This window comes from Prunus persica, chromosome G1, assembly GCF_000346465.2.
Source record: "Prunus persica cultivar Lovell chromosome G1, Prunus_persica_NCBIv2, whole genome shotgun sequence".
NCBI classification, from domain to species: Eukaryota; Viridiplantae; Streptophyta; class Magnoliopsida; order Rosales; family Rosaceae; genus Prunus; species Prunus persica.
In genome coordinates, this window is record NC_034009.1 from 177,665 (window position 1) to 202,898 (window position 25,234).

Genomic DNA, 25,234 nt, shown 5'->3' on the forward strand with positions numbered 1-25,234 from the left:
AGCTGGCCCATTCCCTTAGTAAACTAACCCATCACTCTAGGAAGGCCCAAATGACCAAGAAAATATTTGAAAGTCTCCAACACATGGCTGAAGACAAAACCATGACAAAAGCCAAAAGCCACTCACATCTGCAAGCTACTGGGAATCTCCAGCACATAGCCAAAGACAAATCCCAACACAAGCCATCGAAAAATCAAAGCATACTTGAGCAAAACACCCTTCAAACTAGCTCCCTTACCCATTTCTTTCTTCCACCAGCTCTTGCCATGGAAGAGGGAAGGAAAGAAGGTGAGGAGGTAGCCAAAAATGGGAGTTCATTACTGAAGCAGCTGCGGGAAAGCCTTAGAGCTCCCAAAAATATTGTCTTTATGTGTTTGGACATAAGAAGATTTCATAAAATGGGACGAGTCAAAGGGACAGAAGAGAAATGAAAAGGGTGACTTGGCAAAATTGGAGATAACCAACTAGGGTTTTCTTGAGAAGAATGAGCTTCCAGTGCCTATAAAAGGGAGACACCTTCTACCCACCAAAACAACTCATAAAAAGGCAAGCAACCCATATCCAAAGAGCAAGCTTCATCTCTCATCCCTTAAACCTCTGCAATTTCGAGCCCCATTCCTCTATTTTCTCCCATTTTCTCCTATAGCAAGCCATTCCAGAGTCTGATCAAGTTTTTGTTAGGCTGCCGAAAAATTGCTCAAACCACCCACTTCTCGTCTCTCTCTCTCTCTCTCTCTTCTCAACGAATCCCATTAAAATCATTTCCCCCTTGCTTTAAACCTCTGTTTTTCATAGGAAATCACAGCTCTTTGTCTCCCTCATGCTAAACTCATGAATGATCAGCTCCCATGCCACAAACTTCTCATGTCAAGCCAAGAATTTATCCGTAAGCAATTGTTGGTTTCATTAGTGAAGAAGACAAATGTGTTTCCTAAGGCTTAGCTACCTTTTTGAAACACTCTTAGGGTCTGATCCTTGAACTCAGACTCAAGGGGCAACTTCATACATTTGGCTCTTTACAGTAACCTAGGCCCAGCAGTAACTGTCGAAACAAAAAAGCCCCCTACGCTAGCAAGAAATGACTGGCAAAGGGTCTTGTGTTGCGTTCGGCAATAAGGGGTGCCGAACACTCCCTTACCGATGGCGCTTTATTTTCCACGTGTGACCTCTGCATGGGTCAATTAGATAGTGTATAAACATAATGGATTCTATTTTTATAGAACACAACTAAAAGCCTCTCACATGCTAGTGCAAAATAAGGTAGAATAAGAAAGAGAGAGAAAAAAAAAAGAATTTAAAATATTTAAAAATAAAAAAGAGTGTAAGTTGAGAAAACAAGAGTGGGCAAATCAATCATTCCGCGCCTGCGAGAGGTTAGTGTAGAATAAAGTAGAATAAAAAAGAAAAAGAAAAAGAAAATATTTAAAAATAAAAAAAAGTATAAATGGGGAAAAAAAGAATGGATAAATCAAATCCCTTTTGAAAATGTGATGAGTTTTGTGGACGACTGGTTACTCCTTGGGTGCGCATAGAGTTGCCCAATAAGAAAAGGACTGGAACTTTCGCAAAAAAAAAGAAAAAAAAAAAGAAAAGGACTGGAAAGATTGAATGCGTGAATGGTAAGTTGTAGTCGCGAGCGTCAGGCAGGACTGATCAGAATTCAAATGCTGACCGACCAACGGCTGTTTAAGAAACGTTAGTTGAAACAAAATACACATAACGACGTGATATCGCCGTTAAAGGAACTGCCTGATGGCCCGCAAATAACAATTGCCACTTCACAAGTGCGTACAGTGTACCGCAAAAGATGCTACAAGCGTTTGCCTCTCTAACAAGACAGAACACAACACAGCGCAACACATTGTTTGCTGTGCTTGCGTTGCGTCTGTATCTATCTGTATATGACATCTTTTGCAGCTTTGCTTTACTCACTTTCCACTTTCCTCTCTCTCTCTCTCTCTCTCTCTCTCCTCTCTCTCTCTAGGAAGTAGGGGTAGTGGCGGGTTTGGCTGCCTTTTTGGAAGAGAGATTCTTGAGCGAGCTTATCCTTCTATCTATTCTATTACTCTTACTCCACAGCGGCAGAAGAGAAGAGAATCTTAAATTTGTTCAAGTCCTTTTAATTACTTACTCTTAAGTAAACCTTCTCCTTTTCCGTTTCGCCTTTTCTCTATGGATTTGTATTGTAAACTTGTACTAGCAAGCTACTAGCAGTAGCCACTTCTTCATTCAAATCTGGGTTTTCCTCTAATTAGTTAAACACCCGAATATATAATTTCATATTTCCTTCAAGAATCTGTGTATTAGTTAGTAGTGCTGCAGTTTTAGTTAGGCTCTTCTTTGAGCTGTTCCTGTTGCTGTTTTCTCACTCACCAAGCCGTCATCTTTTGAGGTGTATCATCAGCTCCAGACTCCAGCTCAATCATGGCATGGGTACGATTCCTTTTTCTGTTTTGATGTATGTGCAGAAACTCTAGCTTCTCTTCCTTCCTAGATCCGCGCCTCATCACCTTAATTTCATTTTCTTGCATCACTTCACTTGGGACTTGGGGTGCTCTACTCACTTAGCAACCTTCTCTGCTTTTGTGTTTTTTTGCCATTTATTTGCTTTGCTGCTGCTAACTCTGCCTGCGTCACGTTGCATCAAGACTTGCTGTCTTTACCTTCAACCTGGCCAACTTGTGTGTTTGAATTTTGAATTATTTGAAGGAGAAAATGAGGTGGTTTTCAGTGGGTATCAAGGTAGTTTGTTTGGTTTCAATGATGTGCACAGTGAGTGGCATTGGTGCAAACTGGGGCACACAGGCATCCCACCCTCTTCCCCCCGACACTGTAGTTAGGCTGCTGAGAGAAAATGGGATTCGAAAGGTTAAGCTTTTTGATGCGGATTATGACACATTGAGAAGCCTGGGCAAGTCTGAGGGGGTTGAGGTCATGGTTGGTATTCCTAATGATATGCTTGCATCTCTGGCCACCAGCGTTAAGGCTGCTGAGAAATGGGTTTCCAAGAATGTCTCAGCACACGTCTCCTCCAGTAATGTCAAGATCAGGTAAACCTTCCTCCCCACCCCCATTCATTTCTTCTACACTCTACAAAGTTTACTTGATGCTTGCGTGTACACTTTCAGAATTTATCATTTCCCTGTTTCTCGAGCGGGAAATGCATCATGCCCCTCTTAATGTATGTGTATATATATATATATATATATTTTTTTTTTATATACAAAGAATAAGATCTGAACCTAGGACCTGCCACTTTCCCATCCATCCCAATGCCATTTAAGCTAGAGCTCACAGGATAAATGTATATGATCTGAGCTACAACTTTGTAATTCTTCTTTCACTTGGTTTTTATGCTTTCATGTAACAACCTTGTATACCTCGAATGAGATGAATACAGAGCATCAAATTCTCAAATTCGTACAAAAACCCTAAACCCTAAACCAAAGCAAGAAAGGAACATTATTCCACCATCACTGTTCCCAAATTCTAATCCTTTCACATTAACAAGAACCAAACTGGTATGAGAGAAGAAGTCATGCTATCTTTGGGATCTAGCCTTCTAGGGAGACTGAGAAATACCCTCCTAGCCCCTACTGCCACCACGTTAATTTTTGCTATCTTGTGTATATTTATATCATGAAAATTAATTGTTCCCAAATTGGTGCAAGCATTTCAGTTATGTATAATTTTCCTTGTTGGTGAAGATTTTGTATTTGGTGTTGGTTTGGTACTATATAGAACTAAGATTACCTTTAGCTATTTTGTGGGTGCTTATATCTTATGAAAATTAATTGTTCACGACTGAGTGGAGCATTTCAGTTGTGCATAATTTTCATTGTTGGCGATGATTCGTATTGGGTATTGGTTTTGGTACTATGTGGATGGTATTGACATTGCATTGTTCTTAATTAACTACTTAACTCCTCATCATATGTTTTATTCATTCTTTAATGTTTTAAGTTTAAATGAGACTGTACAGTAATGACTAATTATATAGTAAAATCAAACATATTATCCCCAACTTGATGTCAGAGTCTTGTGCACATTGGCTGGGGCCGCATCTTTTGGTCTCCATCTTGTACTGATAGTATCCCCAACTTAACCACCTTGTAAGCTTTAGTGTATGAGTTTTATCGTAAAGGGGAAGACAACACTATAAATTTTCTATTCGTTCCAGCCATACCATTCTCTAATGCGACTTCTTGGGGACTTCATTTTCTGCACTCTCCTACTTGACCGCCTTGTAAGCTTTCAATGGTGGGGTTTTATCTTAAAAAGCTTCGGTGCAACTTAAAGAAAATTATCTCACTTAATATATGGTATGATATGAGTCATTGCTTGGCATCTTCTTTGAATTGCGTTATACTCCATAATGTGCTTGTGTTATGAAGATAACCTAATGTTTAACTATTATAAATAGCCTTCTCCAACAATTCTGCAAGGATGACCATGAACTTATTTGGATTTTATTTGTGTATTCTGATTCTTTCACATATCAATGCATCACATACTTATTGAGGTTTTTGCTAAGCGAATGGAGTCATGAAATTATTAAATATCCTCTCTGGCAATTCCATAAGGAGAACCAGGAACTTATTTGTTTTGATGATGTTCCTTGATTAATTTCGTTTGCAATGCTTAACAATGCTGTATAATGTGCAGAGGAACCTTTTATTCTTCTACTTATTGCAAGCTTTGCATAGTCTTGACATCTTTGCATGTGTTCATCCTAGGTATGTTGCAGTTGGAAATGAACCTTTCTTGGAAACATACAATGGTAGCTTCCTCAGAACAACCTTCCCTGCTCTGCAGAATGTCCAGTCTGCCCTGATAAAAGCTGGCCTTAGCAACCAAGTAAAGGTGACTGTGCCCCTCAATGCTGATGTCTATGCAAGTTCAAATGGGCTTCCATCAGGTGGCGACTTCCGAACTGATATCCATGGGCTAATGCTTCAAATTGTCAAGTTCTTGAGTGACAATGGTGCCCCCTTCACCGTGAACATTTACCCCTTTATAAGCCTTTACATTGACTCCAACTTCCCTGTTGATTATGCGTTCTTTGATGGAAATGCATCACCTATTACAGATGGTAGTTTAACCTACTACAATATGTTTGATGCAAATTATGATACTCTTGTGTGGGCCTTGCAAAGGAATGGCTTTGGAAACTTACCAATCATAGTTGGAGAGATTGGATGGCCAACAGATGGAGACCAGAATGCTAACATAGTTTATGCTCAGAGGTTCAACCAAGGTTTCATGTCCCACATATTGGGTGGCAGAGGAACCCCAATGAGACCTGGTCCAATTGATGCTTATCTATTCAGTTTGATTGACGAGGATGCTAAAAGCATTGATCCAGGAAATTTTGAACGACACTGGGGAATATTTACTTTTGATGGGATAGCAAAATACCAGCTTAACCTTGGCAGCACAAATTCAGGGTCCTTAGTTCCAGCAAAAGGTGTGCACTATTTGGAGCGCAAGTGGTGTGTGATGAAGCCATCAGCGAACCTTGATGACCCACAAGTAGCACTAAGTGTGAGTTATGCTTGTGGACTTGCCGATTGCACCAGCCTTGGTTACGGAACATCTTGTGGCAGCTTGGATGCTCGAGGAAACATTTCGTATGCGGTTAATAGTTACTACCAGAGGAACAATCAACTTGATGTAGCTTGCAAGTTTCCAAACCTTTCAATGATCACCAAAACGAACCCATCAGTTGGATCTTGCAGATTTGAGATAATGATCGAACCATATTATGGCGGTGCAGGAAGGAGATTCGGGTGCCTCCAAAAGCCTCTAAGCCTGGTTGCACTTATTATTTTCTTTTCGCTAACCGTTGTGTGAATTCCAAGGCTTCGGATTCATGAGGAACCACATTACCTAGACCATTCCATTTCATGTAGGATAACCCAGTGAAGGTAAAGAGCAATTGACCATGGCATAGTTGCAGTTCATGTGTTTGAAATTTGGAAGGTAAACAGTCAAGTTGTCAGCAATTTGCATATTTGAAACTAGAATTGCCTTGAATTATTTTTACCATGAAGAAAGTTTTGTCTTCTTTAGGAGGCTTTTGGGTGATAACAATGGAACTTCTCGCTTCAGCTGGGATTATTAATGGGATTGTGTGTTTTTCGTGACCCAGTAATTCCTTAATGGAATGAAATTGAGGGTGCTGAAAGTTCTACATTCTAAAAGTTCCTACTCTAATCTATTAGTAGTTTTTTAAAAATAAAAAGTCTATCAAGCCAACCAAAAAAACAAAAACAAAAACAAAAGCCTCCATGGTACCTATGTGTGTCAGTTTTTCTCCTCCTTAACTTGGGCAAAAAAACATAAAAACAAAAATAATTAACAAGACAACAAATTTGCGTGGAGTAAAATGGAGTAAAATGAAGCAACTCAATTGGTGAGCAAAAAGTAGACCATATAATTTTTAGGGTGCTGAATTTTCCTCTGTTTTTGTCCATTTATACTCTCTTTTATTTTTTAATATTTTTTACTATAACATACAAAGTAGTATAAGTGAACAAAAAAAAAAGTGGGAAAATCAACTCCCAATTTTTATTGTTTATTATAATTTAAGAAAAAATACCATTAAAAAGGTTGCAGTGGATGCCATGGCATTTATTGGAATGTCTGGAAAAATAAAACCTTCATAAATGCCAGACAGAGCGAAAATGAATGTTACAAGGTTTTAATGATGAGTAATATATTACTCTCTTTCTTTCTCATTATGCGACGAGTGTAATTGCATGACTGCATGCAAATCAGCGTGTAACGCTAGAAAACCGCCATCTTTAGTTGGTAAAGATTAGATTAGAGAAAGAGGAAAGAGATGAAGAAGTCGAGACAATTTAAGGATAATGAAAATTGAGAAAATTCGAACGACAAAATCACCACTCAACTTTTCGGTTCTACCTTCTTTCAAGCCATAGTCATGAGCTGGGTTGGCTGTTGTTGGTTTTCAATTTATGTTTTGGTTCAATAAATACATCAATTCTGTTGAGTTTGATGCGTGGTTGTGGTTTCTCTTTAGGAGAATTTGGGTTTGTAAGTTGCGTTATGAGTGATGTATTTGGTTATTACATATTTGAGGCGATTAAGCCCGATTATTTGTAACCCCGTGCGACATTAAGTTGGTCTGCGTGGTTTTAAGTGGAGGTGTACCATATAAGTTTAATGTTATGATTAGATCCCTTTATATTTAGTGTAGCCCTTCGTGGGCATTTGTTCTAATCTTTGAGGCTTTTATATTTATACTGCATTTATGGCCTAATTTATAAATGCAATATCCCTAACATTTGACAAACAAAAAAAAGAACTTTTTTTTAAAAACAAAATAAAAAAACAGAAAACAAAGCAGCACATTCCGGGGACGGAGCGCTGGCTTGGCTGGTCTAATTAATATGAAAGAGATTTAATTAATTGAATGAAAAAGCGCGTTGCAGTTTTTGTAATTTTTGTAATTTTTGTAATTATTTTATAAATAAAATAAAATTGTGTGAATGCATATATATATATATATGGAATAAGAAGAACAGTGAGAGAGTGGGTAGGATACGATAGATAACACCCAAGACTTCCCCCCGTCCATGGTGCAATAAAATGTCAATAACATCATCAAATATTATTAGAAAATAGAAAAAGGAAAGTGAGAGATAGAACAAGACTGTAACAAGACTGAGAAGAAACAAGAGGTCTTTGCTTCCTTCCTTCCTTCCTCTGCGCTGTTCGATCTCTCTTCACTCGGACTTGAGGTACGCTTTGTCTTAGATAATCGGTGGAATTATGAAATAAGTGGGTTTTCCATCTGTGGTTTGTGCTATTCGGAATTTAGCTTCAGCTTTGTGTTTCCGGGGATCAGATTCAAATTCCAATTTTTTCAACTTGTATTCTCCTTGATTTCCTACTACGAGAATTAGCTCTCGATTCTGTCCAATTTCTTTCCTTCTTTCGTTTCCTATAATTGGTTTTGGGCTATCCTCTTTTTCGGAAAATTGTTATGATTGCTTCTATATATTAATTAATAATTTGAAAATTTCCATAAATATTTGCTTAATTGCCCTTCTTGATTGTGATTATTTGGCAAGAATCAACCTAAATTTGCCGTTTTCGGCTCACTTAAACATCGGAATTCAGCCTTAATGCTACTACTCCTAAACAGTCTTGTCTTCTACAGTTTCCATATGTGGTAACGATTCGGTTCTTAATATTCTTGTAACCATAAATCTGTATTTTTATTTCTAAAAGGAAAAAAAAAAAAAACCACTGCTGGTCTTTGCTCGTTGCATGATCCAATCTTAGAAAACCAGATACTGAAGAAAACTTGTGGTTCCATTTTGATTTCAGGGGCTTGAAAAAAAAAGGGGGGAGTCGACTACTTTGAAATTTGAAATTCTGATGCTGAAGAAGTAGGGCAACTTTGAAAGTTTTGCTTTTCTGTGGTAGAAGGAAATGTTGGAGGGTGGTGCCAAATTCCCTGGAATTACAGGTCTAAACAACCATGAAAACAACTACTATGATTTGTCGCAAGGCTTTTACCACAAACTCCATGAGGGTGAGGGTACCAACATGTCTATTGACAGTATGCAAACGAGCAATGATGGAGGCTCTGTTGCCATGTCTATAGATAACAGCAGCGTTGCTTCAAATACTAACGATTCCCATACTCGCATCTTGAACCACCAAGGGTTACGGCGACGTGCAAATGACAACTACTCTGTCCAAACCAGTGTTAACCGCCGAGGAAGAGTCACACATGCTCTGAGCGATGATCAGCTTGCTCGAGCCCTAATGGACAGCCATTCCTTGACACAGGGGCTTGAGAATTACGAAGAGTGGACAATTGACTTAACAAAGCTAAACATGGGTGAAGCTTTTGCACAAGGTGCTTTTGGGAAGCTATATAGAGGTACTTACAATGGTGAGGATGTTGCTATTAAAATTCTGGAGCGGCCAGAAAATGACCCAGAAAAGGCTCAGGTCATGGAGCAACAGTTTCAACAGGAAGTCAAGATGCTGGCTGCATTGAAACATCCAAACATAGTTCGTTTTATTGGTGGCTGCCGTAAACCAATGGTTTGGTGTATTGTAACAGAGTATGCTAAGGGCGGTTCGGTTAGGCAGTTCTTGATGAAGCGGCAGAGCCGATCAGTTCCGTTGAAATTAGCAGTCAAGCAAGCTTTGGATGTTGCGAGGGGGATGGCATATGTTCATGCTCTTGGGCTGATTCATCGTGACTTAAAATCTGACAACCTGTTGATTTTTTCAGACAAATCAATAAAAATTGCTGATTTTGGGGTTGCCCGTATTGAGGTGCAGACAGAAGGCATGACACCAGAGACTGGGACATACCGTTGGATGGCTCCGTAAGACTTTTTTTTACTATTTATCTATGATTTCTTATCCTTTTTACGCTATCATTTCCCCTTTTCTGATTTTTTAACTTATATTTTATTATAAGATAGAGTTAAATTTAATGATCTTTGGGTTAAATGATGTTTCCTTACATCATGAGTATGATGTCTTGGGCTCAAATCTCATTGGGTGCATGAGTAGATTTTCCATATAAAAGGAAGAAAAGCATTTAAAAAAAGTAGATGCTTTGCTTCATGTTGATCATGTTGGTTTAATATGCATTACATGTGTTGGTTCATCTGGACTGTAATAATGAGGGACTCATTTGGTGTCTAGAAACTTGTCTTTACTGAAACCGTCTCCATCCCTCTTATACATTACAAACTCTTATATTGCGAGGTAGTCTTCTTTTGACATACTTAAAAAAAAACCCATTTCCGTACTTTAATTACTTCAGCTCCCTATTTAAGTTTCCTCACAAAATCCCACATTATTTGTCTTATTATCCCCTTTCTTGTTATTACTAAAACTTTTACGTTCCCTGATATGAGAGACAAGCAGAGTCACACGTGTAGGAGGGATCATTTTGATTTGTAATGGTTTTAAAAAAGTTTTCAACCTTGAGTTGCCTCTTCTTGGTGGACAAACATTTCATTTTGGCTTGCATTTGGTTGAGATTCATGTGTGCCCATGTCTGACAAGTTCCCAAATTTACTTATATTGGAAATTACTTGCCCAAATGATTGAAATGAGAAACATTGACTATCTGTGAAATGATTGAAATGAGAGACATTGACAATCGAAGTAAGTTATTTGTGAAATGATTGAAATTAGAGACATTGACTCTCTGTTTCTGTCTCTGTTAGTGATGCTCCTGTGTTCTTAAGGGATATCTCTTAGAGTTTTTTTTCCTTCTGGTGCTGGTGTAAATTCTTCTTTTTTCTTTTGAATATATAAGCAGTTGATCCTTGGAACTTTTGTGACTATTTATTTTCGTGTTTCAAATGTGAGTTGCAGTTGTTGATCTTTATTGTCTTTCATTGTGTTGACTAGATTTCATAAATTTACTTATGGATTTCTTGAATTTGACAACTTTATGTTTTCTTAGTGCTGGGCCTGATGGCATGACAGGGAGTGAAACTGAGAGAGAATGGAGAGAAGGATAGTCATTTGAGAAGAGGCCAAGTAGGAAAACTCAATTCGATAATTCTCAAATGAATATGACATTTGAGAAACTCTATCATAATAAATTGAAACATAATAATAATTAAACCTTAATAATAAAATCCGTAAGCATTATATCTTATATTCTAGTTTGAATAAATCGAAGAAAAAGCATAGAACAAATGCTAAAGGAAAAGCAAAAACTTACTGTGAGACAGGGACACATGTGATGCATGTGTGGTTGTGTCAGCAGCAACATTGATATCTGGAATGGACTGATCTCGAGGTGACGTGCATTTGACGTTGGGTTCTGTTTCACTTGATGCTGAACAGGGAGAGATTAGGAAACAACACAAAGGCATAGATAAAATAGATGTCAAAGAAAGTGAAGAAAGAAAGACAAAATGGAGTAAACTCAATTCAGTGCTTCTCAAGTCATCATGTTAAATTCTGAAACCGTGTTTACAATCCGGATTGTTGATGTGGCAATCCCGTAATGACTACAAAAAACCCTAATAAGACATTGATAGTTAAACCTTTTATTTATACATTTTTAAATGAGCATTATCAAAGTCTAGATCTTCATTATTAGGTGCTCAGATAGGGTGCTGATCGCCATTCATTGGTGGTTTAATTAGTATCAATCCTGGATCCTCTTTACCCTGAATAAGCAGTGTATCAATCCTGGATCCTCTTTGCCCTGAATAAGTGGTGTCTGCATCTGTATGCAATAGTGTGAACTGAACAGAATATTGAATAGCAGACATGAAATACATTTTCAACTAGCTCTTCAGAAAGTATATTGACTCTGGAGACAATAGTTACATGGATATATGTGCGCTAGATATCAATTGTTTTCTCCTGTATACGATGCGACTATTAAAATATCAGTTACCATGCGAATTAAACTGAAAACTGAATTTCAGTCATCTAAGTTATTGTTGTCTGTTGTTTGGTTGTCTCATTGCACGCTCCGATTAAAAACAAACTCTATATGCATTAGGTATTAAATAAACTAGTTTAGAATCACTTCCCAGTTCATTCAGTTTTTGCCTTTATATGCTCTGAAAAAAGTGTACCATTTTAACTGTGGCCAATTTTATCTGTACGAGGATCAGCATGTACTGTATGTAAAATTCAACAAAAATTAGATCTTAAATGAGATACTGGGTATAATTAGATGTTAAAAAATTTAACTAGGGGCATTTGTTTCTCCGCGTGCAAAATATTCATTAGAGGAAAACAACTTGGGAACAATTCCCACTGGTAAAATCTCTTTTTAGTATCAGATCAAGTGTTGGAAATTGGTGAACTATAGGGATTATTCATAGCTCTTTAGCATTATAACCATTTACTTTTCCCTGGGGAAGACATATGCCTGCAAATGAACATGGAGATTGAGAAACCTGCATTATCTCATCTAATAATTTGAATGAAATTGGGAACTTTCACTTTTATTGTGTGAAGAATGATGGTCTCTCTTGGGTTTCTTATTTGTTGTTTTCAAAATTAGTTGCTACGTGTTTGGCACCTGCCCCAAATACATTGCTTGGTGTAGTTGAATTAAACAGAGGCTTGTTAGTGGTGTGATCAAATAGATTCATGAATAGAATTACATGTAGAAATGGGTAAATGAGAACTAGAAAGACTGAAATTGCTGATTAAGATTTTAAATTGTAAATCAATTGTTTCGTGAACTTTGTTTTTTCTTGAGAATTGCTAGTGGGAAATTTTTCAGTTAAATTCCTGATGTACAGTATATGGATTGCCCGTCTCTTTTTACTGTTTTCGAAATGTAAATCAGTAATGATCTTTGATGTTGACAACTTTAGAGAGACATTACTAGCATCTGGTGTTCATTGGTTATTTCTTGAACTCTTATACTTTTTTGGTGTGCGTTACTTGTGTGCATTGCTTTATCGTATGGCTATCTGCAGGGAGATGATCCAGCATAGGCCTTACACTCAGAAAGTTGACGTTTATAGCTTTGGGATTGTTCTTTGGGAGCTTATAACTGGAATGCTTCCCTTCCAGAACATGACAGCGGTGCAGGCGGCATTTGCAGTTGTCAATAAGGGTGTCCGACCTATCATTCCCAGTGACTGCTTACCTCTTCTTGGCGAGATCATGACGAGATGCTGGGATGCCAACCCTGATGTCAGGCCACCCTTCACTGAAGTTGTGAGGATGCTTGAGCATGCAGAGACTGACATCATGACGAATGTCCGCAAGGCCCGTTTCAGGTGTTGCATGACGCAGCCAATGACAGCGGACTGACCCCAGAAGAAAAATTGGAAAACTAAACAGTTATCTATAGCATAAAGAGAAAAACAAAAATGGAAAAGGAGAAAAAGAAGTGAGAGAAGGTATTGTAGCCTTGTGTATTTATCAGGTTTTATTTCTTTCTCAAGATAGAAAAGGAAGTGTTATTAAAAAATATTTGGTTTTCAGATCTCTATTTTAATGAATTTCTATCTTTGAATGAGTAATAGAAGAGTTGCTCTATACTTACCCTCTGCCTTAGTTATATATTCTATCAAGAAAATGCAGTTTCTTTTGCGCCCCTCCTATCCTATTAATCAAGCGAAAGCGCAATTCGTCTCGGGGGAACAATCTAGTCAAATGCAGGTTGAACCAGATTCTCTTCTTTGTAACATACTCTTCCGAATGGAGTGAGGCAGCCTCTTTCGATTTAGCACATCGTTCTTGCCCTGTTATATGCGAGGATAAGATGTGGATACTCTTGTGAGCCGTCAGATTAAAATAGTGGCTCAGATTTAAAATTTTATTTGGACAACTAACCGTCAAGTTACAGTTTGTAAAGCCATAGGCTAGTTGACGAAGGCAGTGTGTCCTCCTCCTTGCTTGGTTTGAATATCGCTTTGTAAAATAATAAAAATTAATAAAAATCATATCTTGAAAGTTTGTTATCCATGCCCACATCCAACATTTTACTCTCTTTTATGGCATGTAACAATTTGGTCATGTTTCATTAAAAGTTGAAAAATAATAATAAACAAGGCCAAATTACATTTTGGCCCCCATAATTTGACTCATTTTTTACTTTGATTCTTGTCATTTCAATTCTGTCAAATTTATCCCGTAGTTTTGTTTAGGTAGCAACGAAGTTCTACAAATGTAAAATTGTTAAGAAAAATAGAAGAATTGATAATCTTTTAGGTTGAATTCAAAAGTTTTGGAGAGATGTGATGGCATTTACGATTTGGACTTGATTGCAAAGGAAATTAAAGTACATGATTAAAATTGCCAACCTCAAAATGGCAATGACCAAAGTGAAAAATGAGTCAAACTATTTTGATAAAAAATGCGACGTGACGAAAAAAAAAAAAAAGATAAACTTATAAACTGTTACGCTAATAAGTTCATCTTATCAACTTTTTAGGAGTCAATAGTTAAAGTTTTAATCTTTTCTTTGGACACTTCAAGACCAAGTTTGAGCTTTTTATTCCCATCTTGCAAAGTTTTGCAAAGTTCGGTGATCTCAACCAAACTCGACTCTTTTGGGGTTTTGGTTATTTTGGGTTTCGTGAGCTTTGCTTGAGATAATGTTTAATCGTAGTGATTTGGGTTATGTAATTATTTGTGCGGTTTTTGTCTATTTTAGTTTTTCCTTTTCGATATGTTAATTTTGTTGCCCTTTTGGAAATAGCTCTTTAAATGTCATGTTAATTCCAATCAATTGAACACCCACAGAAGAATTTTCGTTTTACCACTCAACTTTCTCATTCTTTAGAATAGTCAACTGTTTGGACAACTTATCAAAAGCTTCGTATAAATCTTCATTACTAATACTTTCACTTTCATTAGCTTATGCTAGTATTAAATTAAATTAACGAAAGCGTGTTTTGTAGTTGAGTTTTTTCCAGAAACGATAAAAAGTAAAAAATTATTTCATCACAACAAAAAAGTTTACCTGAATGAAGAGAAAGGGTGCGATTCATTACACGCAAGACTTTCCTCTTGTAATAAAATGTAAAAAGAAAAAACATTAATTATAGAAAAAGAAAAAAAAAAAAAAAAAAGGAAAGTGAGAGATAGAAGAAAGGACGACTTGGGAGACTGAGAAGAAGAGGTCTTTGTTTACCGTGTCGTCGATTCCATTCGATCTTCTTCAATCGGAGATTGTTACCGTGGATTGACTGAGGTACGTTTTGTCTTAGCTCTCTTCAATCAGAGCAAACATCTAATTAGTAGGTTTCCATCTCTGCTTTCTTCATGTAGCTCGCTGGAATTTTGCTGGCAGCTTGTGTTTCTGGGGATCAGAATCAATTTCCCATTTTTAAGACTTTTCCTATTCTGTGATGTCCTTTTACTCCTCTTCATAGGAATGAACTGTGGATTTCTTAGTTCTTTTTGTTAAATTTCAGATTTTTTTTTCTTCTTCTTAATATTTGTTTTGGGTGTGTTCTTTGATTCCCTATTTGCTGGTGAGGACCCATGTATTGTTCTGAAGAATTAGTAAATTTCCATATATATTTGCTTGACTGTCGTTCTTGATTGAGTTGATTTGGTGGTGTGAATCAAGTTAAAATATACCATTCTCGGTTCCTTTAAACTTCGGAATTTCAGCCAAAATGATGCTAGTCCTAGAGAGTCTTGTCTCATACAGTTTCCACATATGGTAGTAATTTAAATATCACTATTATAGTAATCGTAGAGTTCTGTATTTGCTGGTCGTTGCTCGTCATATGATTCAATTTCGAAAATGGTATACTTAACAAATTTTCGTGGGTCAATTCTTTTCTCTTTTCAGGGTTTTGAGAGAGAAGGGCGTGTTGAGTTTGAAATTTGAAATTTTGTATGCTGAAGGAGTAGGGAAATTTTGAAGGCTTTGCTTTTATCTGGGAGAAGGAAATGTTGGAGAGCGGTGCCAAATTCACTGGAATAATTCGTCTAAACAACCATGATAACAACTTTGATGATTTGTCGCAAGGCTTTTACCACAAACTCCATGAGGGTGAGGGTACCAACATGTCCATCGACAGTTTGCAAACTAGCAATGACGGAGGCTCTGTTGCCATGTCTATAGACAACAGCAGTGTTGCTTCAAATACTAATGATTCTAAAACTCACATCTTGAACCACCAAGGGCTGCGACGACGTGCAAAGGATAACTACTCTGTTGCACAGAGTGTTAACCGCCGAGGAAGAGTCACACATGCTCTCAGTGATGATCAACTTGCTCGAGCTCTAATGGACATCCATTCCTCGACAGAGGGGCTTGAGAATTACGAGGACTGGACAATTGACTTAAGAAAGCTAAACATGGGTGAAGCGTTTGCACAAGGTGCTTTTGGGAAGCTATATAGAGGCACTTACAATGGCGAAGATGTTGCTATCAAACTTTTGGAGCGGCCAGAGAATGACCCAGAAAAGGCTCAGCTGATGGAGCAACAGTTTCAACAGGAAGTGATGATGCTGGCTACGTTGAAGCATCCAAACATAGTTCGTTTTATTGGTGCCTGCCGTAAACCAATGGTTTGGTGCATTGTAACTGAGTATGCTAAGGGGGGTTCAGTTAGGCAATTCTTAGCAAAGCGGCAGAGCCGATCAGTTCCGTTGAAATTAGCAGTCAAGCAAGCTTTGGATGTTGCGAGGGGGATTGAATATGTTCATGGGCTTGGGTTGATTCACAGGGACTTAAAATCTGACAACCTGTTGATTTCTTCAGACAAATCAATAAAAATTGCTGATTTTGGGGTTGCCCGTATTGAGGTGCAGACGGAAGGAATGACACCAGAGACTGGGACGTATCGCTGGATGGCTCCGTAAGACTTCTGACTCTTGGACTGAAATATCTTATCCTTTGTTGCCATCATTGGCTTATCTACTTTATTTTAACTTTTGGGATCCCATTTCATGGCCTTTATATGCTTTAATATCTTCTATTTAATATGCTTTCTCAATTCTGGTATAACCTTCTGTTATAGAACTTTTATTTCAGTATGTTAAAGTTGTATGAGTTTCTTAAATATAACTTTTTTTTGGCAGATATAAATGATTATTAGCTTTTGGTACTGATAATTGGTCTCTTCTCTACTTTGTTTCTTTTGTCATTGTTTGCTAGGAGACATGTACCTTACCCTGTATCTGATTATGCTTGTAGTTTTTTTTTTTTGGTTGGTCTCTTTAACATTGACTGATATGGTTTGTCTATGACCATCATGCTAGGAACTCTCCTCACATCATTAGTATGTTGTTACGGGTTCAAATCTCGTTTGTGGCATGAGTAGTTTTCCATGTAAAAGGGCAAAAAAGATAAAATATCCAAGTAGATGGAGTTTTTCATACATTCATCTATCATGATGTTGGTTTCGCTCATCCATACACTATGATAATGAGGGATTCATTTGATGTCTGCATTTTTTGTGTTTCCCCCAACTATCCCTATCCTCTTATACATTACAAACTCTTCTATTAGAGGATAATCTTGTGTTTTTGTATAGTTCAAGGAGAAATTTTTTTTTACCGTACACGCCCGCCCCCCCCCCCCTTTTTAAAAATTTTAATATATCATTCCATGTTACATGAAACAAGCAAAGTCACACATGTGCCCTTTTTTTTTTTTTTTTTTGTGTTGGGGGGGGGGTGGTGGTGGGGCGCTGCGGGGTGGTGTGGGGGTTTGTTATTTTATTTCTAAGTGGTTTTTATAATGGTATCCAATCTTGACTTCCCTCTTATGTGAGTGAATAGTTAATCTTTTTCTTGCATTTGCATGAGATTTAGCTGTGTCCATGTCTTAGAAGTTCTCAAATGTACTTATACTGAATTATTTGTAAAATGTTATGCAAATTTCAATGAATTTTCCATGTTCCAATATCTGTTTATAATAGTTGCAGTCATATATGAGGTATTTCTCTTTTTTCCATTGCCCCCAATACTTAAGAATTCTCTGTTTTAAAAAGTAAAAAAATAAATTGATGTCTTTGAAATGAAAGACATTGACTTGTATGTGTTTTTGTCTATGTTAATGAATTTTCTTGCAGTGCCGGTTTGAATGCAGCATAACATTCTTCTTTTCATTCAAATTTATTCTCGCGTTTAAAATGTGAATTACATTTATTGATTTCTTATGTCTTGTTGTCTAGATTTCTTGATTTTGGTACTAATTTTTTCTGTATGAAACCTTCTTGTCTTCTTAATGATGGGCCTGAGTGGAAAAGAAAGGATGTTCTCTTCAAGTTTGTTGTGGAATGAGAGGGAAGGAAATTAAGAGAGATGGAGAGAAGGATAGAATAGAGGTTGAAGAAGAGAGAAGAGAAAGAGAGGCAAAATAGGCAAACTCAACTGAATAATTCTCTAAATGAATGTCCCTTGAGAGAGTGAGATGTAAATTAAAGAAATTAATATTTAAATTAATATGCTATGGCGATTATCAAACCTTAATTTCTAGTTTTACTAAATGAAACGCTTAAGATATACCTAATTTATAAGTTTTCACCTTCCCCTCCTAACATAGTTAAATATCCTTCTATTTCTTTCCACCCAAACTACCTAAAAGACAGCATCACAGCACACCTCCCTTATTCTTCCCTATGAAAAAAAGAAACCTCTCACACAACAAAGCAGCGCACGAGACCGGAATCACCCAACTCGAAAAAGCCTCCCTAAACAACGTAACCACAAAGATAATGCAATTGAACATTGAATAAGCACGTGGTACAAGCTGTCAGCACCACTTTTACACATTACACACCAATGAGGAGACCGACAAGAAGAAGGTGGGTCTCCTCTGAATATCAAGCTATTTAACCTCCTGTGAACGATTATCCATGCTATCACCCTTACCTCAGGAGGTACTTTAGCCTTCAAAATTATATTAGAGGGAAATAAATGGAGAAAGAGAAAATTTGTCCATTAGTTGCCTTGAAGAGGATTTCCCAGAGAATATCCTTTTCAAGGCAACTAATGGGTGCCTTGCATCTTTCTCGACTTTTTTATCTCTCAATGGTGTGCTTCTACTTGAAATGTTGCTTCGACTTTCTTGTCTTTTTTTTTGGGGCAACCGACTCTTGTCTTCAATGTCATATTTTTCTTGATTCTACACACTTTATTTCCTCATGCCATCAGATCAACCATGGCCTTGTTCTTTTCTTTTATTTTTTGTCCTTGTTTCCAAACTTTTTTATTTTTTATTTTTCATCGTATTTTGGAATGTTCTTGCTCCAATTGATCTTCTCAGCTTTGGCAGTAGTTCTCATTGCCTCCAAAGATTCTCTTTTAATAGAAATGTCTTTATCCATCATATACAAAGATATTTTTCCCCATACATGAGAATATTTTTCTTTAATAGCTTTTGGATTTTTCTCAACAATCTAAGCCCTTAATTAATAGCTAAATTTTAACAATTGGATCATCCTGGATTTTCTTATTGAATGAAGAAATAAAATCAAAAATTAGATAACTGTAAAAGTCTCATCAAATGGAGAGGCTCTCTATGACGAAAGTAACCTAGGGTGGGACCTGAAATGCTCATTAATGAAAAACTATATATCCATCCAAAGTACCTATCTTAAAGACATTATAAAACATCCATGTACCACATCCTTCGACAACCCTTTGGTATTAATCATGCGATAACGAGGTTTGATCTAATTTAGGAAATGTGACAATGCATACAATTTAAATGACACACACTGTATTAGATACTAACCGAGAGGGTCTGAATCAGCCCATGATTCATTCCTTGCAGTTGTTGATGTGAACGAAATAGTAACACAGAACTCAAATTGTATTCAAGCCCTTTTTGCATTTCACTCCCATCCGGACACACACAAAAAAAATGAAAAACCACAGAATAACCTTTTTTCTAGAATAGCATACTCATCAATCCTTAATAATTAAAACTCTAAATCATGATATTAAATAAACCTTAAATTGTAATGTTAATAAATACAGACTTAATTAAAGCTGTGCCTATGGATAAAATAAATACTGGTTTTCTTCTTGCATCGGTCATGAGGAAATTTCCTTTGTTGTTCCATTCTTTATGATATGTCTGATGAATGACCCGCTTTACATTTTTAAGAGGGTTATACATTGCGAGACAATACCTACTGTTATTGTTATTAGAATCAAACGTTATTGCATGCAATGTAATTATGGGGTCACTCACTCTATTACCCAGTTACTTAGATATGATGGTGACTACACTTGATCGGTAGTGTAATTAGAATTGGTCCTGGATCCTCTTGACCTTGAGCTCAGAAGTCTCCGTATCTGTAAGCAATAGTGTGAACTGAAAGAAATTTTAAGTCTTGTTTTAGAATTTCGATGAGGTGTTTTGGTTCCAAATGTTGGTAGCAGATCAGATTACATTTTCAACTAGGGATTTGGAAATTAATTTGACTCTGGATCCTATAGTTACACGGATAATTTGTGATGTGCCCCGTGTGAAATGCATTGATATTTTTTTTGTATTTATGAAGGTAGCTCTAGTGCTCTAACCTGTTTCGTTTTTGCATAAAAAGCATTCTACAAATGGTGTCCAATTCCATAATGGTTTATTCTTATAATCTTTTTCAGGTCTTCTTTTTGATATTTTATATTAGTTATATTTTTAGTCAAGAAAACTCATGTTCGAAAGGCTTACGCCTTGCCTTGCGGGACTGAAAACGCCTTGCCTTTGAAAATGTTGGTATTAGCTATTACGTATCTATCAACTAGCATAATTTTCAATTTCCACTTCATTTGCATGTGAGAAACCTGTGTTGTTCTCATCTAATAATTTGAATGAAATTCGAAACCTTCACTTTCATTGCCCGAAGAATGATGCCCTCTCATGGGTTTCTTATTTATTGGTTGTTATGCGTTTAGCAGCTGGCCCATTTAGGTGGCATTGGCTCGTTGAGTTAATTAAAGCTTGTTAGTCGCATGACCAAATAGTTCATCAGTATTGTGTCTTTAACTTTTGTGTCTTTTCGGTTGTATATCAATATTGTTTCATGAAATTTGTTTTTCTTGAGGACTGCTAATGGGAAATTTATTAATTAGCTTCCTGGTGTACAGAATGAGGATTGAACTTAAAGGTTTGGTCTCTTTTTACTGTTTGCACAATGAAATTGATAATGATCCTTCATCGTGTAGCGACAACTTTAGATGCTTGTGACTAGCGTCATTGCTGATTGTTTATTGGTTATTTCTTAAACTTTTATTTTAGTGCGGGCTACTTAAATGCATTGCTTGATTGTATTGCTGTCCGCAGGGAGATGATCCAGCATAGGAAATACACTCAGAAAGTTGATGTGTATAGCTTTGGGATTGTTCTTTGGGAACTTATTACAGGGATGCTTCCGTTCCAGAACATGACAGCAGTGCAGGCAGCATTTGCAGTTGTGAATAAGGGTGTCCGTCCTATCATTCCCAGTGACTGCTTACCTGTTCTTGGCGAGATCATGACGAGATGCTGGGATGCCAACCCTGATGTCAGGCCACCCTTCACTGAAGTTGTGAGAATGCTTGAGAATGCTGAGACTGAGATTATGACAACTGTTCGTAAGGCCCGCTTCAGGTGTTGCATTACCCAACCAATGACGATGGACTGACCTCAGAAGAAATAATGGAAAAGAAAACAGTTATGTATAACATAAAGAGGAAAAAGGAAATGGAAAGGAGAGAAAGAGGTGAGGTGAGAGAAGGGAATTATATTGTAGCCTTGTGTATTTATCAGGTTTCATTTCTTTCTTAAGATAGATAAGGAAGTGGTGTTAAAAAATATTTGGTTTTTGAGATTTCTATTTGATTGAATTTCTGACGCTGATTGAGTAATAGAAGAGAGAATTGATGTGTATGTATGCATCTCTTGTTTTGCTATGCTTGCTAAAAGCCCGTCAACACCACGACAAACCGCTGCACCCTGCTACCAGGGTGTCCGCTGTAGCAGAGGAAGCTGAAAAGCCCGATATTTTCTGTAGAGTTAATATACATCATCTAGATGCAGCTTCTTTTGTGGGCATCAACTCATCAAGCGAAAGACGCAGCAAATCGATAATTCTTGTCAAAAGACATTGCCCCGGTAGTAGCTCTTTCCTTCCTTTGAGGCGGCTTCTCTCAACTACCAATATTCAATGACTTGATATCATCTTGATCCAAATGGTAAGAATTCATAGGTAGAACTTGCCCCTAAAAAGGGCTTGTAAGGGAAGGGTGCCTATGAGCTCTTAAATCACTCTATAATATATTTTAATAATGTGGGATCTTGAGTCCTAACAACCTGTGTTTTTAATTCTAATATATATTCAAGTATCCACATATTTTATAAGATTTTCCGCATTTAAATCTTTGGGCTTGTTCTAGTATGCATATAATGAACAAAAAACTTTTTGAGTCCAAACAAACAAACTCATGATGACATCAACTAGTTCTTAGTCTAATGACATAATATTATTGAAATAGTCCTAAGTTTGAATCGTCACTTCCCTATTAATAAATAGTTAGATAAATTATTATTTGGTTTAGTGACACTCAGTCCCCACTTTATTGAAGGAGATCCTAAGTTTAAATATCATAGAACATGTTGTTGAATAAAAAATAAAAATAAAAATCTACCTAAACTACAAAGAATCTAAATAGTGCAAGGATGCATTCGCTTTGAATGATTAAGAAGATGATGGGGTAGGATGGGTTTAAAAAAATAAATTCTGATGAAGGATTGAGTTGAGGGTACGAGGGATATTGTATTACCAAATACCAAAGCCTTATATATAAGCCTCAGACTTTGTTTAGATGATGGGACAATGAGTGTGAAAACTTGCGCTAATAAACAATTGCAAGTTATCAAGTCTGCTTCTCCAAACAACTACAAACACTCATCTTTGTCCTCATCAAGCCATGGATTCTGCTTAGGCCTCCCAACATTGTTAAGAGCCTTCCAAACGACGCTGTTACACTTGAACCCTGAGCCGAAAGCGAGTTGCCAAACCCGATCACCCCTCTTGATCTTGGAAGTTGCCTCTAAATAAGCGAGTTCATACCAAACGCTACTACTAGAAGTGTTTCCAAATCGCTCCAAGGTTTTCCTGGATGCCTCCATGTACTCCTCTGTAAGCTCCAGGTTCTTCTGTATTTCATCGAGCACCTTGTTGCTTGCTGCTAATATACACACATGCTTGAAGGCGAGCTTGTAGTCAGGGATGTATGGCTTGTAATTAGTTTTCTTCTTCCTGACGAGCAAAGTGGTGAGGAAATGGAATTGTTCGGAGACGGGGAGAACTAGGGGGCCAAGGGTGGTGATGTTGGCCTTGAGTGCATGCCCACCAACCTCAACCACATCTTTGCTCACTGACAAGCCTTGTGTCCCTTTTGCATCTTCCTTTAAATGTATGCTTTCGAAGCTTCTCTCATCCATGCCTTTGTGAGTTCGAACCAGCTGCATTATATATATTCGCCACGTTATATAAGATTATTAGTTTAACGAGAGAAAATTACATGCAAGTAGTAGGTATGTACCTGCTTGAGTTCATACTTGGCACGCCATCTGTCGAGACGGGAGCTAGAGAGCAACATGGCTGCAGCCCCCATCCGAAAGAAGCAATTAGAAAGCAGCATGTCCAAGTCGTTGCCTTTGTACCATGTGTAGCACACGGCCTCTGTGCTCACTACCAGTGCATATGTGCCAGGATAAGCATTCAAGAGGTCTTTTGCCAGATCAATGGCTATGATTCCTGCAGCACAACCCATTCCACCGAGGTTGAAGCTCTGAATGTTAGGCTTCAGCTTAAAATGGTTTATTACCATTGATGACAGCGATGGAGTGGTATTCAGAACTCCACAGTTCACTACTAGGATTCCAATGTCCTTTGGCCGGATTTTGGTGGCTCTGAAAAGGTCATTTATGGCCCCAAACATCACCATAGCTGCCTCTTCTCTTCCATCTTTTAGACTTATTTTGTAATCAGGGTGAAACACTACTCGGGGCATGTACGTCTCTTGGCCTATGCCAGAACTCTTGAGAACTCGTTTTTGAAAATCTATGGCAGCATCATTGAAGTTGCCTGAATTTCTTGCTAATTCAATGAATTCCTCCTTTGAGATCTTTAATTTGGTGCCCCGTACATACAGAAAATTAAATGAAAAACCAGAAAAAACTTCAAGATTAGTTATTAGTATTGAAGATCAAAATATAGAAATTATGTACTAGTTTAGCTATATAGCTAGTATAGTAATAGCATATATGTAAATCGAATTACCTTTAGTTCATCTGGTGGACGAAAACAAGCAAAATCAACTAAATAAGTAGAGCGAGGTGCCAAGTCAAGAAAAATATACAGAATGAATCCCAATAATACCAATATAAAGAGAGCATCCGTAAGTTCACATTTCGGATTTGGAAAGAGATCTTTCAGCTTTCCTATTTCAGCACTGCAGAGCACAATGAGAACCGGTACAAGCAAGAAGTAGAGCCTATGGCTGATGAGATAACTGTAACCAAGCTCCACATATTTCAGATTAACTGAACCAAGAAAATCCGGCAAGCGTTGCCGTACCTTTACAGACACAAAGAAGGATCCACCATTGGGACCCATATTCTCAGAGCCCCGGTCTTCGATCTCTGCTGAAAATTGCTCCTGCTCTCTTGCCATTGGAACTTTCTTATTCTTTTTACTACTTTTCTGCAATGATATTCAAGAAAATAGCTATGTTATATAAGCCGCTAGAGAATGGAACATGTATGTATTTGCTGTCGCCACTGAAAATCAGTATCTAATAACAAACCCACCAATGCAAATTAATTAAATGGGAAGTGCAGGATCTCAAGGATGCATGGGGTGTGGAATTAGCTGAAGGGATATATAACAGTGTAGAAAAACAATATAATAATCACCCAAGTTACGTTAAGGGTATTGCAAACGCAAATTGTAAAGATTGGCAACAGAAAGTAGGTTCTTTGTGCATGAGGGCGTATGAGCAGCTGGTTCATAGCACCAATTAAAGTTGTACGTCTGGGAATGGTTTTGTCTAGCTCCATCACCAACTGGGAGAAATTTATGTGAAATCTTCATCCAATAACTGATGACCATTTACTGTATACTATCAATTCTGACCGTCCTAGAGAATTGAATGGCATATTGAATTTGAGTTGTACACTTGAGTCTCAGTTGGTCAAAAACTTTCTGTAAAGACGTCCATCTCTATCGATATTGTCAATAATGTATCGATAGCATCTGTTGTTATTATTTTATAATAATATCTATCTACACAATATCAATACGACATGACACTAACTGCTTAGTATGTATCCTAGGCCTTGTGTTTTAGTCATCTCTTCTCTAAATTGCAGGAGACGCATCTATCTTTGCTTTGCGACATTGATGGGGTTTGTAGTTCACCTTGCTCAAATGTTCTCTTTGGTCCTTTGTTAACCAAAAAAATAAAAAATTATTGCTTCTATTCTAACTATATTTTGATGCCCAAGGCCCAAAGCCTACTCGGCCAGGGCAGCTTTTGTTATGAGTTTGCAAGGGCGGCCCAAACAAAACAAAGAACTTTCTTCCATTCAAAATAAAACCACAAAAAAAAAAAAAAAAAAAATTCATACCTTCTTCTTTCTCTTGAACTCTTAAGGGCCGTCTGATAACGCTTTCGGAGAATATTTTCGGAAGATGAAAACGAGAAAACGAATTTGTATTTTCAGGATTCGAAAATATGCGTCTAGTAGATTAATTGGAAAATATATTCAGAAAAT

The 25,234-nt window shown here is 37.3% G+C and overlaps 4 protein-coding genes across 4 annotated transcripts; 3 read left to right on the plus strand and 1 right to left on the minus strand.

The window, feature by feature from the left end:
* On the plus strand, positions 1,837-6,146 carry LOC18789713 (glucan endo-1,3-beta-glucosidase 6). The gene is made up of 2 exons (XM_007222598.2): positions 1,837-3,050; positions 4,737-6,146. Exons 1-2 carry the CDS (start codon positions 2,716-2,718, stop codon positions 5,851-5,853), a joined length of 1,452 nt encoding a protein of 483 aa, XP_007222660.1. The 5' UTR covers positions 1,837-2,715; the 3' UTR covers positions 5,854-6,146.
* LOC18789145 (serine/threonine-protein kinase HT1) lies at positions 7,559-13,039 on the plus strand. The gene is made up of 3 exons (XM_007222617.2): positions 7,559-7,766; positions 8,359-9,377; positions 12,468-13,039. Exons 2-3 carry the CDS (start codon positions 8,464-8,466, stop codon positions 12,805-12,807), a joined length of 1,254 nt encoding a protein of 417 aa, XP_007222679.1. The 5' UTR covers positions 7,559-7,766; positions 8,359-8,463; the 3' UTR covers positions 12,808-13,039.
* LOC18789163 (serine/threonine-protein kinase HT1) lies at positions 14,532-21,342 on the plus strand. The gene is made up of 3 exons (XM_007222594.2): positions 14,532-14,695; positions 15,305-16,319; positions 20,756-21,342. The coding sequence occupies exons 2-3, from the start codon at positions 15,406-15,408 to the stop codon at positions 21,093-21,095; spliced, it is 1,254 nt and encodes a 417-aa protein (XP_007222656.1). The 5' UTR covers positions 14,532-14,695; positions 15,305-15,405; the 3' UTR covers positions 21,096-21,342.
* On the minus strand, positions 22,349-24,131 carry LOC109946455 (3-ketoacyl-CoA synthase 15-like). Its single transcript, XM_020554302.1, has 3 exons — positions 23,739-24,131; positions 22,999-23,583; positions 22,349-22,918 (listed from the first exon to the last, which is right to left on the minus strand). Exons 1-3 carry the CDS (start codon positions 24,129-24,131, stop codon positions 22,349-22,351), a joined length of 1,548 nt encoding a protein of 515 aa, XP_020409891.1.

Bases quoted from the DNA above. Each gene is read 5' to 3' on its own strand.
- LOC18789713 (XM_007222598.2), top strand. From the start codon at position 2,716: ATGAGGTGGTTTTCAGTGGGTATCAAGGTAGTTTGTTTGGTTTCAATG. The intron at 3,051-4,736 runs GTAAACCTTCCT...TGTTCATCCTAG, and splicing joins TCCAGTAATGTCAAGATCAG to GTATGTTGCAGTTGGAAATG.
- LOC18789145 (XM_007222617.2), top strand. From the start codon at position 8,464: ATGTTGGAGGGTGGTGCCAAATTCCCTGGAATTACAGGTCTAAACAAC. The intron at 9,378-12,467 runs GTAAGACTTTTT...GGCTATCTGCAG, and splicing joins ACATACCGTTGGATGGCTCC to GGAGATGATCCAGCATAGGC.
- LOC18789163 (XM_007222594.2), top strand. From the start codon at position 15,406: ATGTTGGAGAGCGGTGCCAAATTCACTGGAATAATTCGTCTAAACAAC. The intron at 16,320-20,755 runs GTAAGACTTCTG...TGCTGTCCGCAG, and splicing joins ACGTATCGCTGGATGGCTCC to GGAGATGATCCAGCATAGGA.
- LOC109946455 (XM_020554302.1), bottom strand. From the start codon at position 24,131: ATGGCAAGAGAGCAGGAGCAATTTTCAGCAGAGATCGAAGACCGGGGC. The intron at 23,584-23,738 runs GTAATTCGATTT...ACCAAATTAAAG, and splicing joins GTCCACCAGATGAACTAAAG to ATCTCAAAGGAGGAATTCAT. The intron at 22,919-22,998 runs GTACATACCTAC...TATATAATGCAG, and splicing joins CCAAGTATGAACTCAAGCAG to CTGGTTCGAACTCACAAAGG.